Source organism: Gossypium raimondii, chromosome 5 (assembly GCF_025698545.1).
Source record: "Gossypium raimondii isolate GPD5lz chromosome 5, ASM2569854v1, whole genome shotgun sequence".
NCBI lineage: Eukaryota > Viridiplantae > Streptophyta > Magnoliopsida > Malvales > Malvaceae > Gossypium > Gossypium raimondii.
The window spans coordinates 6,799,626-6,814,980 of NC_068569.1; the positions used below are offsets into that span (position 1 = coordinate 6,799,626).

General features: G+C 34.3%; 1 protein-coding gene across 3 annotated transcripts; it reads right to left on the reverse strand.

The window, feature by feature from the left end:
- Positions 1-1,743: 1,743 nt before the first annotated feature.
- LOC105767956 (villin-1) lies at positions 1,744-13,908 on the reverse strand. 3 transcript variants are annotated; one of them, XM_052631370.1, is made up of 23 exons: positions 13,774-13,908; positions 13,473-13,572; positions 13,289-13,388; positions 13,101-13,169; positions 12,390-12,626; positions 11,704-11,881; positions 11,504-11,633; positions 10,989-11,154; positions 9,908-10,058; positions 9,686-9,771; positions 9,432-9,587; positions 8,609-8,677; positions 8,078-8,146; positions 7,812-7,997; positions 6,926-7,054; positions 6,585-6,732; positions 6,424-6,434; positions 5,714-5,854; positions 5,397-5,522; positions 4,500-4,562; positions 3,300-3,510; positions 2,608-2,765; positions 1,744-2,247 (listed from the first exon to the last, which is right to left on the reverse strand). In XM_052631370.1, the coding sequence occupies exons 2-23, from the start codon at positions 13,526-13,528 to the stop codon at positions 2,134-2,136; spliced, it is 2,754 nt and encodes a 917-aa protein (XP_052487330.1). In that variant the 5' UTR covers positions 13,529-13,572; positions 13,774-13,908; the 3' UTR covers positions 1,744-2,133. The 3 variants fall into 3 exon arrangements, with proteins under 3 accessions (XP_052487330.1, XP_052487329.1, XP_012443033.1); XM_052631369.1 differs by having other exon boundaries at positions 13,657-13,819; XM_012587579.2 differs by having other exon boundaries at positions 7,812-7,949; positions 13,657-13,818.
- Positions 13,909-15,355: the final 1,447 nt, after the last annotated feature.

Sequence of the window (15,355 nt, forward strand, 5' to 3'; positions counted from 1 at the left end):
CCAATGGCCAACTAGTGACCAATGTATCTTCTATGAAAGAACTCCAGGCACCAACCAAATGAACCACTCCACTCCTTGCAAAAACAATAGCGCTAGAAAGCAAACAGCGGATTGCTGGAACTGGCACAGAGCTAACGGCTAGATGACCAAACCCAAATTAACCACTACTGGATAAGCGAACCCACCGAGGAAAAATGAGGAAACCAGGTAAGCACTGAACTAGTTTCTCTCAGCTACGGAACTAGTAATTTAAGCAACTGCAAGAAAGAAACAGTGAGTAATCATACGAAGTATTTGGATTATCTTTGAGGGCAAAGAGAGATCATCAATCGCAAAGGCAAAGCCAAAGAGAGATTGAAATGCTACCATCTACAACATATGTGAGCATAGCCTGGCAAAGCCAAGCTACATAGCGAACAACTTAACACATGTATACAAGGAGTGGGAATTTGTAGAAGCAAAATTGCCAGTTTTAAATGAAGGGATACTATTTATTAATATTGAAATAATGTTAAAACTTCGTGCAATGCCACATTATGTTGACAGCTTGAAGACCTGGGTGGATGCATAAACCTTCGTACGGTTTTAAAAAGGATGGTCTCTATAAAACGGTTTTCCGTGAACGAGGATAACTGAAGTCTCAATTAGCTCAAAGAAAGAGAGGATACAGACGATATTTAATAAAAAAAAAATCCCAACACGCACTTTAATTTCATAAAATGAATGGGAAACGAAAAGATATGCCTCCTTTCCTTAGGTGAGGTTGACCCAACACTTGCCGGTTTTCTATCCCTACTGCCCCACGACCACTCCCATACCAGAAGCAGCTCTAGAAGATCGGTCTGAACCCCTGAGGTTGGTTTTTCATTTTTCTATTTCCTGTTGGTGTCCTTTGCTTTCATGTTGCGTGTTTTTTTTTTGTTTGGCTTCCTTTTACTTATAACATAATCAAGATGCCTGTGATAGCAGGGGTGAAGAAAATGACATCAAAATTCAACTCTTTTTAAGCGAGCTTTTATGCACAATGGATCTCTCACAGTTTTAAAAAATCATAACTAATCCAAATACTTTTTAATAATAAATAGAATATTAGTTTTATTTACATATAATTAATTATATATATATAATAGAAGGCAAACCAAGAGAGAACTAGAGTGGAGGGTATTCATAGGTAAAGCTAGGAATGGAAATTTTCATTAACGTATGGAATAGTATTTGATCTTTCGAGAGTTTTTTTTGATGCAGTATTCTGGTTTTTTGAAGAACCATAACCTGCCACGTGGCCAATATTTTGGGTTTCGCCGAAAAACAGGCTTCGTGGAAGTTTGAGTGTTCCTGATTATCACCTACGGTGGTGGCTGGGAACTAAGACGTCACAAACTGGGTCTAATAACTTTAGACACTGACGAGATCTAACAAGAATAGATGCAATACTATGACATGACACATTTAATAATAAGAACATTATGTAATGAACACTGAAAAAATTAGTACTATACGTTTAGTACATGTATCACATTTGTATTTGCAATTTTAATACGATTACTATTTTTTTAATATTTTTATTTCACGACTGAAAAAAAACCCAGAATCTGCGTATTATCAGATTTACATCTAACCTTGGTAATGGCTAAAATCCTAATACAAGTTCATTAGGTTCAGCTGGGATTGAACTTCACCCAGTAGTTTTCATAAGAGAAAAGCAATGAAATTGTTGATTATATGCTTAATAAAACAAACATCTGATCTCAATTACATCAATTTATTTGCAAACTAGCAAACCTCAGATAAAAAAACATAGGATCATTATCGTTGTCGGAAAAAAAAACCTCCATAACTGGTTTCCTAGTACAATTCAATTACTAAAACTACAAGAAACATAGGATCAACTTATACGTTTCAAAAACTATAGAAAACTCGTGTTTCATAATACTTTGATTTCTCAGAAGATGCATAAACAGAGACTATAATAGATTATAAGCTCAGGGAAATGACTACAGATTAGATGCAATTTTTGGAACATAACTGGTAAGTGAAAGGTCCTTCATTCCATCTAATAACAAAATGGGGTGCCGGAAGATAGTCATCAATCAAGACTTACACAAGCAGAAGTTATCGTCAGGTTATCACGGATTAAAAAAGATCGACTGCCATCTTGAGCTTGTTTTGTCTCCATTTAGGTAGTTTATAGAAGGCCCCCTTTGGCATGCCAATTTTTTCTGCAAACTCTTCCTCAGACAAGTATGCCTACAGGAAAATGCAACCACAAATTTCATATGCATTACAAAGGATAGGCAGATGAAATCAATGGCAGTAAGCCAGTGATTAATAGATATCACGGTAAGGAAAACGAATTGAAATATATAATTTTTGGTTCTTAGCATCACCAACAGTCGCGCACAAAGTTTTGATTTTTTTTTTTCTATTCTTTTTTTAAAACAAAATTTAAAGGATTAGATATTGAACTTAAGAAATTGCAACACCATAGCAAAACATCAAACTTTGGAGTTCTTAAAATATCATTATTTGAAAGTGAAGTACTGTTAATATTCTCATTTTGAACACTAGATGGAGCAAGATTGTAAAGCTCTTAACTTCAGCTCTTACCTCTCTTTTGGTCACATCTATGCCTGAGACTGGTTCAGTTGACGACACTGTCAATCTTTGATAAGGATATATTAATGAATTTGCACTAGTCTCGTTTGCATCGATCTGGTGTGAGTTCTCATTCGTTGAAGGGGAGCTTGGCTCTATTACGGGAGAATCTGTAGAAAAAGTAATTTAAATTTTAAAGAAAATTAACATATTACAGGCAGTTTACCAGAAGTAAAATGTCAGTAGAAAACAAAGACATAAATAAAACAAAGCATCCTGATATAATGTGAACTGTAAATTAGTTGCAAATCAAGTCATCTGAATGAAGTTTAACCATGCAAGAGTGTCTCAGAATCATCCTGCCTAGTGCGGGTTATTCATTATTCAGAGTATAATTCTCTGAATTAACTGTCCAAGTTGTTGATCCAGAAGGGTGGAGGTAATAATTAAGTTTTGTCTGGTCAGTTCAGTAAGAATGCAACTTATTGGGCGTTTAAAACTAGGAAAACAGACAATGAAATTCAACATACATGTCAGATGCATTACTTTTTCCCCTATTCTAATGAAATTAAATCTGCTGGATCCTTTTTAGATTTTGAAGCCCAAGAAATAGCATTACAAAATATAGGCATATTCTTGAAAGAGAAGAAAGCTTGATTTAAGGCTAAATAATTTCAATAAAAAACCAATTATCTTCCATGCACCTTGATAAGGAGAGGATCCCGTAAAGAGCTTCCTGGCAACTGGAGTTGGACTGGATACACTATAGTTGTCAGAAAACTTCAAATGTGAACCTGATACTGTTGATGCTGGAGAAAAACTTCTTTCCCATCCATTTGAACTGCTAGATCTGCTTCTTAAGCCATCTGGGGTAGCTTCCCTGGAGCGCGGTTTTAGTGCATTTCTGGATGGTGCCTGAATGGTATTGCATGAAGCTTTTATAAGTCTTGTCATAGAATTACAGTAAAGGATAAATCAGGGGTAGCTTGATCATAAGTTTCCTGCAAGGAAAAGGTATCTTTTACTTGAAGCAAAGGTGAGTTTGGCCATCAATAGAACTACTTGGTAATAACCCCAGATACTGGTTGGACACACCTTATAGGTAATGGCACCCATGTCTTGGCCTCACAAGACTAAAGGTCTGAGGGGAATGCCAAGAAACATTACATTTTCAAAGGCAGGAGAATAAATTGGGTATTATGTTGAGCACATAACATCAGGATCACCAGGAAGTTTACCACGAACAGCATGTTATTTGGACAAACATCTGCATCTATCCCAGAAATAGTGAAGTGCATTGAGGACGAAGTCAGAGGGAAGCTAGGCTGTTACAACCACATCAGTAAAGCGCAAGCCTATAATGGACTTAGCCACTGTTGAAACATATATCAGGAGATTTTTAGCTAATCCCTATGTTCTGCTTTTAACGGTTGTACCATTTTGTAGCAGGTTCTATTGTTCTGGGTAAATGAAATCTTAGGTTACCCCAAAAAAAGAAGTGTCCCACAAACTTTTGTTCCTCTAGTAAGCAATTCGATAAAAAATACAGCCAACTGTTATTGCTATTGTTGAGAGGATGGAAAAGTCCTAATAACTAGAGACAATTTATTTTTTTGGCCAAACTAGAGACAATATTTAGTCACCCTGTTTATACACACCCAGAAAACGTCAGTCGTAGAACAGGCTGAGTGTCGTGTCTATTTCATACTGCATAAGAAAAAAGACAATTTTTTTATGGAGACATCGTCTCTTTCTTTACCGGTGTGACTGAGACCAACAGAAATCCAGAACAAAGATGAGTGGGAGAAACTACACTAAGTCAAACAAGTACACCAGCATAATGAACCGAATACATAAATTCTCACACAAATACATCTAAATAAAGCTTAGCAACAGTCACTTACAGTTCCACTCGATGTTTTTCCCTTCAAGGTAGCTAGCTTCCGCTCAAATGAATTGCCATGCATCTGCAAGGCAGTAACTGAATTAAAACTTTAAACTTAACGTGTTCTTGCAGCAAAATTGCATAACTAAATCATGAGGACTCCAATTAAATGTAAGTCCCAGGTAGCAAAACTAGGGTATTATTTGATAGGAAGCAAAAGTACATAAAAGGAAATAACTGGGTACTGTATGTATTGCTTTTGATAATTCAAGGATAAGGAAAATTTGTCGCTATGAATGGTAGACCAAGTCATGATAGCCTCTGACCAAAAAGCTTAACCTAATAGGTTGGACTAGGGATCATACAAAGATTATATCTCCTGAAACTTCCTCACTTGCAAGTCTAATAGGCTCTACAAAGGGTACAGGTACATCACTTCCAGTTGACAAATTGTGAATTAATTTTAAACATAACAAGGCTGCCAAGGTTCAACCGCCGCTGCATTAGCTCAGACAGGTTGCATTATCATGATAGCCTAGATCAACCTAAAAGCTTCAGCCGATGAAGTGGGAAAAATAATACTATGTCTTTTAACAATTTGAATCGGATCTTAACATTTAGATAATTTCAGCAGCTCAGAAATTCCTTTTTCAGCTGAAACATTTCCTACGCCAATATACCTGTCTTTCTAGTCTGTAAAGGTAATTTTACCCATTTTACAATATTGTGTGACCAGTGCAACCGTATCATCACCAGTCATCAAAGACTTAGCATCCGGGTCGAATGAAAAATTGATTAGGAAACAATCATAACAAATTAAATAAAAATATGGTTGAGCAAGACGGGGAAAAAACATCAATATCATCTGAAAGGACCTTAAAGTAGATACTTTTACTAAGGCAGGTGACCCACTTACATTTGCCTTCGAGGGATCCCATTCAAAAAAACATGTGAAGAATGGTGGTTCATGCCCTTCTGTAACAACATATATAGGAGCCTCCAAAGAAAGTTCTTCTTCCAGAATGTTTGTTTGAAGGAATTTCTGCCAATCAAGCATACAAATATGAAAGCATAGAATGAAATGGAGTATAAAATATGCACATACTGAAAAACATTTATAAATATTTAACATCATGATATCAGTATGTCACGCTGCAAATAATCCATGACACAAAATGACAAAAACAACCTTCAAGAAAATAAGCTCTGAAAGAGTATAGACTTGTAATTTACCAGACCCAAGTTAAGGGCTTCTTGCTTTGATTTAATAGTCGAGTGGCGTCCAATCCAAACATATATTTCTTTATGGCAATCCAGCACTAATACATCTTCAGTTGTTAAATCATCTTGAGTGAAGCTATATATCTCTTTAACCTGAAACCAGTCCAAGCCAAAGTAAATACTCAAGACAATCCAAAGACCTATTTTATAGCTCAGTAGTGCTTTTTTATTTTCTAAAGTAAAAAGAAGAAGAATAAATTAATAGAATCCCAACTTTTTTCCTTTAGAATTTAAATAATAGAGAAACAATACGATGCCACAATTAATATTTAGACTCGTGACTAATCAGCTAAAATTGAGATGATTTAATACAACATTAGCAAAGCTTCAAGGAAGTCAAAATTTTGCATAGAGAAGCTTTCAAACCATTATATATTCTTTTAGTAGATGGATGAGATTAATCCAAGATGACATAACCTTTTTATACTTCATTTTAGACACCCAATCTACTTGAGCATAGAGATCTTCCTTTGAAGAAAGTCCATCGAACCAGATTTCACATAAATACAATCCTCTTGACATTCTAAATTTCTAATGGGATCAGAAATTTCCTTTATCTAGATAAGTTTCAATACAATTCTTTTAATATCTACATTTATATTGCATCCAAAGGTGCTTAACTATGAAATATGTGCAAGGCAACGGATCCAACCAAGATGTACCTTGAAATCACCTGAAAGGGAAACCAAACCAAGCAGCAAAAGAACCATAACCAACTGTCAGAAATGTTTGGCAGCAATTTACAGCCAGAAAACTTCTGAACCAAGGAAGAAGCAAATTATCCTTCCAGAGAACAACAAAAAAGAGAGGATAACTTGCTTACCTTCAGTACAGGTAAATTTGAACAAATGTGGATCTTCTATAAATTTTTTCATCTCCTTTTCTCTTGGATACTCCGTCTTTCCACCAAGTGAACTCCAGAAACTATCTGGTTCGCTTCCTTCCCTCACTGATATGGGTTGCCATGCTGGCTGTGAATGGCATCACCAAAATAGAGCATCAATAATAATTAAATGAGTTAGGCCCACAAAGAAACAATGAGGAATTCCCATATAAATCTGTTGCAATGTCTTCATTGACCACCAACAGAAGGTTTAGTGCAAAAATAGAAAAATAAAATATAACATCTAAACTATATCCATTCTGAACAACATAATTGCATACATTAATCAGCTCAATCATTCTATCAAGAAGATCGTGGTCTTTGCTTGAGGTGAGATTCCCAATCCAAGTGAAGACAGATGTTCCACTTTGCAGGATGTAACAGTAGGATGAATTCAGGGAGCTTGAAACCTGAAAAGATTTTAGTTTAATGAGTCATAATGTAAAGGATCATTTTGATGCTGAGGGAGAAAGAAAAAAGCAAAAAGAGTAGCGACTCCTGATAACGCAGAATCCAACAAATTCGACAATATTTTTAAGATATCATAAAATAGATTATCTATTTCTAACATGCTAAACAAATTAAGAAGACCTGAACAAAGCTAATCATTCTGCTTAAAAGTTCAAAGCTTTCTGAAGAGGAAAACTAACCAATCTTTTAGCTTGACTTAACCATTGAATATAAAGTTTTGTTCCTTTGGCAATTTAAGCATATAAATTATATCAGCAAACAACAAGGCGAAAATTAAACTGGATATTCAATCTTGAACCAGTATTCCAATAAAAAATGGAATACTAGGCAACTAATTCATTGACATTTGGCATATCTTGGCAACATAGGTTGCTCCCAACAGGAACCACAATTTGGATAAACTTATAGCTGATTTTCTGTAACTTGGAAGTGTATTTTCTCTAATAAAGAAATCATAATTTTCATACTGCTAACAGGATGGTAAGGAGAGTTGAGGAGGCTCTTATAATTACTAGAACATTTGACAAGGACAATGACAATGGTCCAGGCCCTCAAACAGAAACATGGCTTTTAAATGGTTATCAGCAAAAGTTTGATATAATAAAGGAGGCATGTGACTGTCTGGTGTCTGTGGATGTGTCAGAGAGAGAGAGAGAAAGAGAACTATTTAGGATAAGTGTTAGATCTTCAACTTACATGATCAACCTGGATAGCTTGCATGTTTTCTGGACCTGTTCCTTGGACGCGAAAAAGAGCAGTCTTTTTCTCATCATAAGTATAATCATCAACTCCAGTTTCAGCAACAAATTTTTTGTATCCAGCACTAATACCTCCCTTTATATCATGAAATAAAAAAGGCAAGATCAAGTATTGGAGGGCCTCCTATTTTATAAGTAGATTTACACAAAGTTTAATTTATATTCAAGGGAACTGAAGGTAAAAGAATCTTGTGAAGAACCAACCTTATAAACAATTAATGTCTGGAAAATAAGGAAAAACTGAAGTGGCTCCTTATTTTGAGCAATCTGGGCCTGAAAATGAAGCATTAGATTTATTTGTGTAAGATTAACCTAGTGTGAAACATCATTTTTTAAAAGATGCAAAAGGCGTTAGCGTTATACACTTATTCATGAATAGTTAATCCTCGTCAATTCATGAAAGCAAGGAATCATTAAGTAAGTCCTTTAAATCAGAAAATGTAAAAGACCCATTCAACTGGTCACAAAAAGCAAAATTAGAATTCACGATAAAACTTATCTGCATGATATAGCTTGTTATTTTCAACGCCATGAATAATTAAAATCATTAGTTTCTCTCATAAAGCAAAATATTATCAGTTAGAAACAAATTATGTAGGATTACAGAAAATGACTTCAAAATACTTGATTATTTCTTGAATATCCCAAAGTCAACTAGTACCATCGGGTTAGCCAAATTGAGGCAGTAAATACTACAACTACGCAAAGTGTTGGAGAAGGAAAAAGAAAACTTGCCATTACTGGATCCCCTCTGGCTGAATCAACAATAGCATCCATATGGAAGACAGCATCAGCTCTGTCTTCCTGCAACAAAAAACAGATGAAAAAGGAGACAAATGACATGGTCAGAAAGCCGATTAAGTGCTAGTCTTAAAAATGAACATGTTAAACCAAAATGCAGCATCAGATACTACACTTGCAAAAGAAACAGTATCACATGAAATTAACAGCCAGGTTTTAGTCCAAACAAGAAAATACAACTTAGTAAAGAAGAAAAAGGCATGTTGGTATTTATTCAACATGATCACTTCTAATTAGAAATTTTCGTTGATAGTTCCTTTTCTATTCCTTTAATGCCTTTGCCATGAAATTATATTTAGAGCCTTTGCAATTGCACTTCAACAATGATAACATTTACGCTTTATACTTAGCTTCTCAAGGAAAAGTTACTTCCAAGTACACGTTTTACTAGTCAAATAACTGCCCAGCAAGGTGGCAAAAACACTTCAAGCAAGGTACGACCTATAAGATTTACAACGCAAAGCTCTTCTAATTGTTCGTAATGGACTTGTGGTTGATAAAAAATCCTGATTCACCGTTGGCATTGAGGACATTGAAATACACATACAGGTTTTCTATAAAAAAGGATAATACTTCTTGCATGACTATCCATTTATCTGCAGATATTTTGATATATTTTACATGTTACGATTCCAAACGTGAGATGCTGGTTCAGGATGGATCATAATGCCTCTATCTTAAGCATATCCAGGTTAACCAGACAAAAGCTTAAGATTTGAACAAAAACAAAAATCATGTATTAATGAGCAATGCTTACCAGTACACTGCCCTGACCAAGCCATGCATAAAATAAACTCTCATCCCTTTCAGTTCCAGGATATGTATACTGCACAATATAGCAATCCCCACTGTAGAGCTTTGTCTGTTCTGAAGCTGGAAGTAGAGACAGTTCATGACCATTTACCCTCCAAACCTGACATATTACAGCATTGTATTAAACAAATGTGAAACAGTAAAGGTTTAAGCCAGAAGTGAGGAAAAAAAGACAATATTTAGTGCCATTGAAGCTACCTTCAGGGTGCCTCTGCAATTTATATAAGACTGGACGTCTTCTTCAGGAAGCTCCTTCACTTCATAACCCTGGTGCTTGAATATTGCTGAAAAAGAAAACAAGTGAAATGCATAAATGATAAAATTAGCAATGTACAATTGATTCCCTTCTCCCCCCTCCCCCCTCCGCCTTCTCTCTCTCTCTCTCTCCTTTTCAACTAATTTGTTGCAATAGGTAAAAACCTGCCACTTTTTCTCGCCCTTCATCATACAGCTTGGTCTCGGCAGTTTGAGGCCAACTATTAAAGTAGGATTTAAAAATCGAAGTTTCTAATCCCTCAGTTAAAAATGTTAAGTGAGTCCCATTTGACCTCTCTTGTTTTCTGAGGAAATCCTGTAAAAGAATAGCCAGCAATCTAGTGAGAAAGAAGACAATTAAGCTTCTCCTAGCATCAACAAATTATTCCATCTAAATGTCACAGATTCTCCTTACATTCATCAACTTCTTCATACAATTTATGCCTTCTTGGCACTTTTATAAATATGAGAGAAAATATTGTAAAACCATAGACTGTAAATTCAGAAAGATAGAAACCTATGAATGTGAATTCCAGGAGATCAAAGTTTAACAGAAAGATGGAACATAGTATCCGTAGATGTCCATCTTCTTAAAGAGAATGAAAGCAATTATTTACCACTAGATCTTCTCCTCTGGATTTTACCTAGCATGAGGGAGCCATAAAGTGATACAGGAGCCTGCCTTGTTTATCCAAGGCTACTATGTGTGAATATGTTAAGGAACAAATGCATGTAACATCATACTTAAGAGATGTAATTTAATTAGAGATTATCCTTCTACTGTCCAAGCAGAGCACCCTCTTTGATTTTCCATGGTAGCATAGATAGTAAGTTTACCCAAAGGAAAAAGAAAGATCAAAGAGGCTTGATAAGATTATAAATCAAGTAAATTGCTTTTTAGAACTGCATTCTGAGTTCTGACTTGCAGAAAGTATTATAATAGTGCTTAGATGATTGAGGAACATTGCAGGAACACAGCAGCTTATTGTATTTACTAAATGTTCTTGACAAATACAACTTGCACCAATCTTTCCATAAGAAGCCAAAGCTTCTTGATCAGGTCAAAGGTTAGGGGGAGAACAGGGAAGCAGTAATTTAATTTTTCTAACTACACAGATGTCTTCATTGATATCCCCCCCCCCCCCAAGTGGTTGGTCAATCTAACTTTCTTTCTCTATGTCTGCATATGTGTGAAGAAAAAGTGGAATGGAAAGGTTGGGAAAAAAGCTGAAGAAAAAATTCTTACCTCTGCAGCTGAAATTGATGTCTTTCGTTCCGTTATTAAGGTGTTTCTTCCCATCCAGACAAAAACTTCAGCGCCACAGTCTAGCATATAGCACTTGTTTTTCTCAAGCATATCTTTTTCCAGTGAATCACTTCCGATTTGAGATAGTTTCCCCTGAAGACTTATCCTGTTGATGAAAGACCTTAAAGTGTCACTCAATATATTTAAGTTACTCCATTTAAAGAAAGAACGAAAAAATTCTTTTAAAACAAAAGAAAGAGAATAAGCATGACTTGATTGGTATCACCCACACACTAATGGGATAAGTTGATTCAATCAATAATAATCCCACTAGTTGAACAGTTGAAAAAGAGCAGGTAGTTGTAAAAATTTGGAGGTAATCACTGACAGGTGTTCCGTATCAATTCAGCTTTACATATGCAAAATAAACTTGTTTCAGAGTACTAATACAAGCTTACAAATATTCAAGAAGCAAAATGACGAGGATATATTAGCAAATTCAGAGTCAAACTCACCAAAATAATATTACAGGACTATCAACTTGTTGCGGACCACCCAAAGCTGAGTCCCGGGGAATCGGTGCATAGCCACCAAATAAACTCCAGAATTCACCAACATCAGAATCACCAACCAATTTTCCATCCTCTGCAACAAGGAACCATTAAATAACTGCAATAACTTTTACTTGGATAAGGGTTAAAAGGAAAATTCCAACCTATAGTTGCCACTTCACATTTTCCAGAGTGCTTATTCTCCTTGATATACTGAACAACCTCCAAAGATTTAGCCCTTTCTTGGATGCTAGAGTTGCAACCACAAAAGAGGAAAATTTTTGATGCAGTGTCAAGAATGAATACGTCATTGTGATTCAAGGATGATCGAGAAAAAGGAACCTGGTCAGCAAGCATGACAAATGAAAAAATTTAGTTAATATTAAGCGATAAAATCTAGTTATTAAAATAGTGCAGTAACAGAACAGCCTAACTTTAAAGATTGAGATAATGAGTTATAAATGCAGCCTAATCATCAAATAGGACTTTGTATGGACTTGTTTGCATGAATTATAAAAACAGCCAGTAATCCTGTACATAGTTACAAACTAACAAGTAAGTTAGATGTTCATCTATAATTACCAACACATGCCTGGTATAGAACAGTTAATCCATAAATAAGTGTATTATGTGAGATAAACTGATTTTTTCTTGTAGGATAGATTACAAGACCCACTTGGATCTTTCATCAACTCAATTTTCATATTTCCACTTTTGGTAACTGTTTTTAAAGCCTGTATCTGGGGTGTCTTCTTTTTTTTTCATTTTGCTTCTTGTGTCAAGAACTTAAGATGCTAACTCGAATATTAAAGCATATCAAATCATTCCCAAACTTCAAAATAGAACTTACTTCTTTAACATGAGCGACATGATCTCCCTTGCATGTTAACAAGGTGACTTGGTATGTGTCCCCATTCAAAGCCCCTTCCTGTGTTGTAAACACTCCTTCAACAGGAATAATACAAGGTTTAAAATATGATAAGAATTTCTCTGTTTCTTGGCCTTGAACTTCTCTATACTGAACGGCACATGACCCCAGCGCTGCATCTAATTCCAGCGCTTTGTCTGAAGCCAAGGCTGAGTCTACCTGTCAATACATAAGCCATTCTTAAAACACCCAGTAGTGACATGATACTGAAAATATTAGATAAATTTTTTCTATATTTTATATAGAAAACTCAAACCTTATGATGAATGCATCAATACTCGATCATTTGGGGTTTCACTTTATTGAATTATATCATTTAAGTGCACTTGACTGTGCTTCTGTACAGTAAATGTAATTAACAAAAACTTCCTAAAGAATTCCAACAACCATTTTTCGAAAAATAAAATACTTCAATTGTATTTCTATGATAAAGCTCGAAATGGAGTGATATTTAACCAAACAACTTTCTTCATTTAGAAATTTTTGGCAGGTTCAATCCACTTTCTTGTCAATATATTAGCATCCTTGATATAGAAGAAACTATTAAATTTAACACTCAACAAAAATATTGAACATTATCTTGTCCATGAAAAGAAAGACAATAAGGTAAGGAAAAAAAAAACAATCAATAACCTCGTTTGCATCATTTCCAAGCCAATAATGTATGTCGTGCTGTGTAGGACCACTTTTTAGCACACTTGTCTGTCTCGAGAAAAACCAAAAATTAAACATGTAAATCTTGTTTGAATCTAAAAACAATTGTCATCTACTCCATTTCACTAATTTAACCAATAAAAATATATAAAACGCTGAAAACATACGCTTAAAACGACATATGCACTTCCAGAGTAGAATTTTCCAATCGAGGATTTTGGAACTGGAACCAACCGCAGTTTCTCAATGCACCAGATTTCTAAACCACTGAATAAATCAAAAACAGAAAATTTAAAACAGAAAACAAAATAAATAAAAGGAAAAATATACTGTTAAGAGTTAAAAACACACGGTTTTGCCCCTGCTCCGTGGAATACTGGATCAACGTCTTTACTGTAAAAAGCCATTATCTCTCATCACTTCAGAAAACAGTGAGAAAAAAAATACAAATCTGCAAAACAGGCATTGTATGTTAGATCTGAAAGGTTGATCAAAAAGTACAAAGCAAGAATTTGAGGTAAAAAGAAAGGCAAACCTTGAGCTGACCAAGCAAAAAGATGAAGAGAAACTTTAAAAATACTAAAATATCACTAAATAAGATTAAAACAAGAGTATATTCGATTAGCGTTTAAAACTGGAGATTTAACGTTACCAATATATTAAAAATGAACAAGAAGAGAGAGAGATTGGGGTTGGCCGGGTCCGGAAGCCGAAAGGGAGAGGAGGATGAGAGGCTTGGCTTTATCGTCCAGCTAACCAGGGACCCACCATTCTCAAAAGTGGAAGCTTTTTTTTTTATCTGTTAAACTTGAAAACGAAAGGAAAGAAAAATAAATTAAAAAATGGTAGGAGAGGGAAGGGAGTGGCCGGTTGTTGGTTCCCACTCCCGCCTGCTCTGAATTTCAAGATTGTAATCAAAAGTCAAAAAACGACGTCGCGGATGCTTTTTTTTCCGTTAGGATTTGGGTAAATAAAGGCTTAATATTCAAAAAACACCTGTAAAATAATCAATTGAGTCCTCAATCAAAAACAGCACCAATTGAATTTTTAATCGAATATAAGAAATCAATTAAGTTTTAAAAAATCAATTTCCATGTAAGCCCCTGACTCATTAAGTTCGTCACATTTCTCAATGGTATGCACCGGTTGTGCCATGTAGCAAAATCTACTAATTTCCCTTAAAATGTTTAAAAACATAAATAAAATTGTAAAAACAAATAGAATTTTCAATAATTTTAAAAATATAATTTTTAAAAATTTTGTTTAAAAAATTAGAAATTCCAAAAATTATAAATGTGCAAAATATATATATATTAAAATTTATTAAAATTTTGGTGTTAATTGTAAAATACAGTATGCATAACTTAAAAGTCAAAACTTATATAATACGTGTTCAAAAATTTTATATAATACATCTACAAGTGGAGTTTTTTTTTTTTTTAATTTTGAATACAACGTCTAGAGTGTATTTAAGGAGGACATGTTTTTTACCAGAGTCGGGTTGAATGTTTGAATCAACAATTAAGTGCTTGAACCAATCAAATTCTTTATATTATACCATTAATTTAGTTGATAATTTTGAAAAAAAATATATAATTTATGATTTCTTTCAACATTCTGGTAGCCTGTCGCGGGCTTGTCCTTTTGGGGTCAAACTGCAATTAATCGTTTTAAAATTTTGTTTTCGAAGGAACGAGAATTTGGCACGTTTTTGTCTCCTAAGATATTTTACGCTTATTTAAAGTATTTTCGGTGAAAATACGTTGTCAGTCCTTTTAAATTGACAAATTTTGATATTTAATTTTTATGCTTAAAAAGTTAAAAACTAAGTACTCTTACTTTTTCTTATTTAAAATTTCAATCAAATCATTAACATTATTAATATTTCTTAAAAATATATATCAACATTGGTCGTTGGTTAAGTTGTTTTCATATTATATGACATATGGTTAACAAAAATAAACATACTAAGTTAACAAATTTTGACGAAAATTAACAAGGACAATGAAGATTAGACTAAGGTTTTAAATAAAAAATGTAAGAGGACTTATTTTTAATTTTTAAGTACAGTGACTAAATCATAAATTTTGTCAATGTATAGAGACTAACAACATTATATCGAATAAGATAAAGTATAATTCTTGCTTATATGTTGTAAAAAAAAAGGATAAAAGTGTAATTTAAAATCTTTTAGGGAGTTTAATTGAATTGATGTGACTCATAAGTTGTAAAAT

What these genes read in the sequence shown, in the direction of transcription:
- LOC105767956 (XM_052631370.1), bottom strand. Translation starts at nt 13,528, where the DNA reads ATGGCTTTTTACAGTAAAGACGTTGATCCAGTATTCCACGGAGCAGGG. An exon ending in TTGGAAATGATGCAAACGAG is followed by an intron (nt 12,627 to 13,100) that starts GTTATTGATTGT and finishes ATGTATTGACAG; the next exon opens with GTAGACTCAGCCTTGGCTTC. An exon ending in ATTGCAGAGGCACCCTGAAG is followed by an intron (nt 9,588 to 9,685) that starts GTAGCTTCAATG and finishes GTAATATGTCAG; the next exon opens with GTTTGGAGGGTAAATGGTCA.